The following is a 2564-nucleotide window of genomic DNA, read 5'->3' as shown; positions in this document are numbered from 1 at the left end:
TCTAAGCCCATGTCAAGTGCTAGGAGCTGCTTTGCTTCAAATCTGTTTATCAAAGCAGACACTCCCCCAAACACATACAAACCTCAGCCACCAAGGGTGGTAATTTCAGCAGCACCAACAGTCCTAGGAAGGCTGCATTTAATATACTGTGCTGTGGCTCCAATGACTAAACCAATTACAAGAGCTGGCAAACTGTTTCTATAAACAGTCAATGAAAATGTGACAGCACCCATGGTACACTGAGGATCCTGAGAAAGGATCAGATCAGGATGCTCCAAGATAAAGAATATCCTTGAAAGTCCAGAATCTATGTCTCTCCAAACACATGGAGTTTTTGACCCTCAAGTCTCTTAATTTTAGGACATGATTAACAATGTGAGGATATGCTAATTTAGGAGTCTAAATTAACAAATAAGGCAGTTCTACTTTCAAAACACTTTGCAGTAGCTTGGTTTTCTTTATAATACGGTAAAGATCATCCTAATATATGCACGTAACAACTAGATGAAATCATAGTTATGTACGTTAGATAACACGAGGCAGCACTTACGATATCTTGGCAAATGTAACCAATAGCTTCCAATGTCGACTCTTTCATGTGCTCTGTGCTGTTGGGATTTGTGACATTGGCCACCAGCTGAGGAATGAGTTCTGGCCACTGGTTCACTGGGATCTCTGCACAAGCAATGCCAGCCACACACTGCGAGGCTGAACTAGGCCGGTAGGTTTCTGTGCCCAAAGTCTGCAAAACCTGCAAGCACACACATACACCAAAAAACAAGATGAAAGATATTAATTTCTAATACGATTTAAACACCTCATATCCATCTCTGAGTTTTCTATAACACAAAAAAGTAGAAAATGGTATATACCGTATAAGTCAGTTGTCGGAAAAAGAAAAAAAAAAAAGCCAGCCTCAATACCAATCCCAGCACAATCAACATTGCCTCAGACCTCAGAAAAACAGCAACAAAAAAACCGACCCCTACTACCAATTGGAATTCTCCTAAGCCAGACAACTCATTTCAATGGTTCAACGCAGAAAAAAAAGCAGCACTTAGAAAAGAGATAGCATTAAAAGGCGAAAGAGATGACAAAATTAGTCTTCTATGTTCCTTGCTGGTATAATGGAAGGATGCTCACAGCTTTGTTTTGGGTAAAGGGTGGGATTTTAGGATGAAGGTAACTAACTCTGGGGCACTAAAGTGGATCTGATTCCTAATCTAACCTGATTCAAGGAAGAGATTTTCCCACTCATGAAATGTGTAACACACCTTCTGTCTTCTAGTCACTGACAATTTAGCACCCTGGGTGACTTTCATAGTAACATCATTAAATGTAGACATAAAGTTACTGATGTTACCAATACCTAAGAACCAATCCTTATTTAACTTCCAATCTGAAAGGATTTGATCTGTTTCCCCCCAAAATCAAAAAACTGTTCTCTCCACCATCAACAGGTACCAAGTACTAGTCAGATATGCCAATTAAAATGAAATCCACTTATCATTAAACATACCCTGTTTGAAATGGTATTCATACACGCATTTATGTAATGGGTAAAGGCACATGTACAGACAAAGGCTGAAGCCACAATGGATCCAGGGTTAATTATTACCATGATCAACTTATTTAGTCAACGAACTAAGAATCACCAGTCCACTCAAAAGGCAAACAGTTAACTGTTCCTGGCATGAACACAGGACAAAGAGTAGCTGCCAATTATTCAGGCCAACTCTGCTGACTGGGTCAGGTCACTTAGTATCCTGCATTGTAGCTAATAATAATGAACTCCCCCCATCTTTCCCCCTTATACAGTATACTCCCAACAGCTCTACCCAATAAACGGTTCTGATTCTAAATAAAGGTTTTGCTCTCTAGGGCTACTAAAGCTAGAGTGCACTGTAACAGAACTGTATGTCAAAAGTCTAAGGGAGCCCTGACCAGTTTGGCTCAGTGGATAGAGCGTCGGCCTGTGGACTAAAGGGTCCCAGGTTCGATTCCGGTCAAGGGCATGTACCTTGGTTGCGGGCACATCCCCAGCAGGAGGTGTGCAGGAGGCAGCTGATCGATGTTTCTCTCTCATCATCGATGTTTCTAACTCTCTATCCCTCTCCCTTCCTCTCTGTAAAAAATCAATAAAATATATTTTTTAAAAAAAAGTCTAAGGGAAAGTCCAGCCGGATAGCTGAGTTGATTAGACCGTCATCCCAATATGCCAAGGTTTTGGTTTGATCCCTGGTCAGGTCACATACAAGAATCAATCAATGAATGCATAAATAAGTGGAACAACAAAAATTGATGTTTCTCTCTCTCTCTAAAATAAATAAGAGAGTAGGAGGGGTAAAGATGAATTGTCCAAAATGGCAGGGGTTGAACAGTCATTAACCCAAGTCTGACCAAGAGCTCCAGTCCAGGGTGCCTTTATACTATTCTACTGCGCCATCTCCTAGAACAGCGGTCGCCACCTTTCGGACCTCATGGACCATCAGTGGTTCGTGGACCACCGGTTGGCGACCACTGTCCTAGAACATAAGTAGAGAGTACTGAACCCCATCTACCTT

The 2564-nt window shown here is 41.4% G+C and overlaps 1 protein-coding gene across 1 annotated transcript in view; it reads right to left on the bottom strand.

The window, feature by feature from the left end:
- The window catches only part of KPNB1 (karyopherin subunit beta 1), a 23341-nt gene that overhangs the window by 15164 nt on the left and 5613 nt on the right, over positions 1–2564 (bottom strand). The window contains exon 4 of the mRNA XM_014464474.2: positions 551–751. Coding sequence (XP_014319960.1) covers positions 551–751 — 201 coding nt within the window. The remainder of the gene's footprint in view (positions 1–550; positions 752–2564) is intronic.

The sequence above is a fragment of the Myotis lucifugus genome, unplaced genomic scaffold, assembly GCF_000147115.1.
Source record: "Myotis lucifugus unplaced genomic scaffold, Myoluc2.0 scaffold_254, whole genome shotgun sequence".
In the NCBI taxonomy this organism is placed as follows: Eukaryota; Metazoa; Chordata; class Mammalia; order Chiroptera; family Vespertilionidae; genus Myotis; species Myotis lucifugus.
Note: the sequence above shows the minus strand (reverse complement) of the source record. Positions and strands in the feature narration are given on the sequence as shown.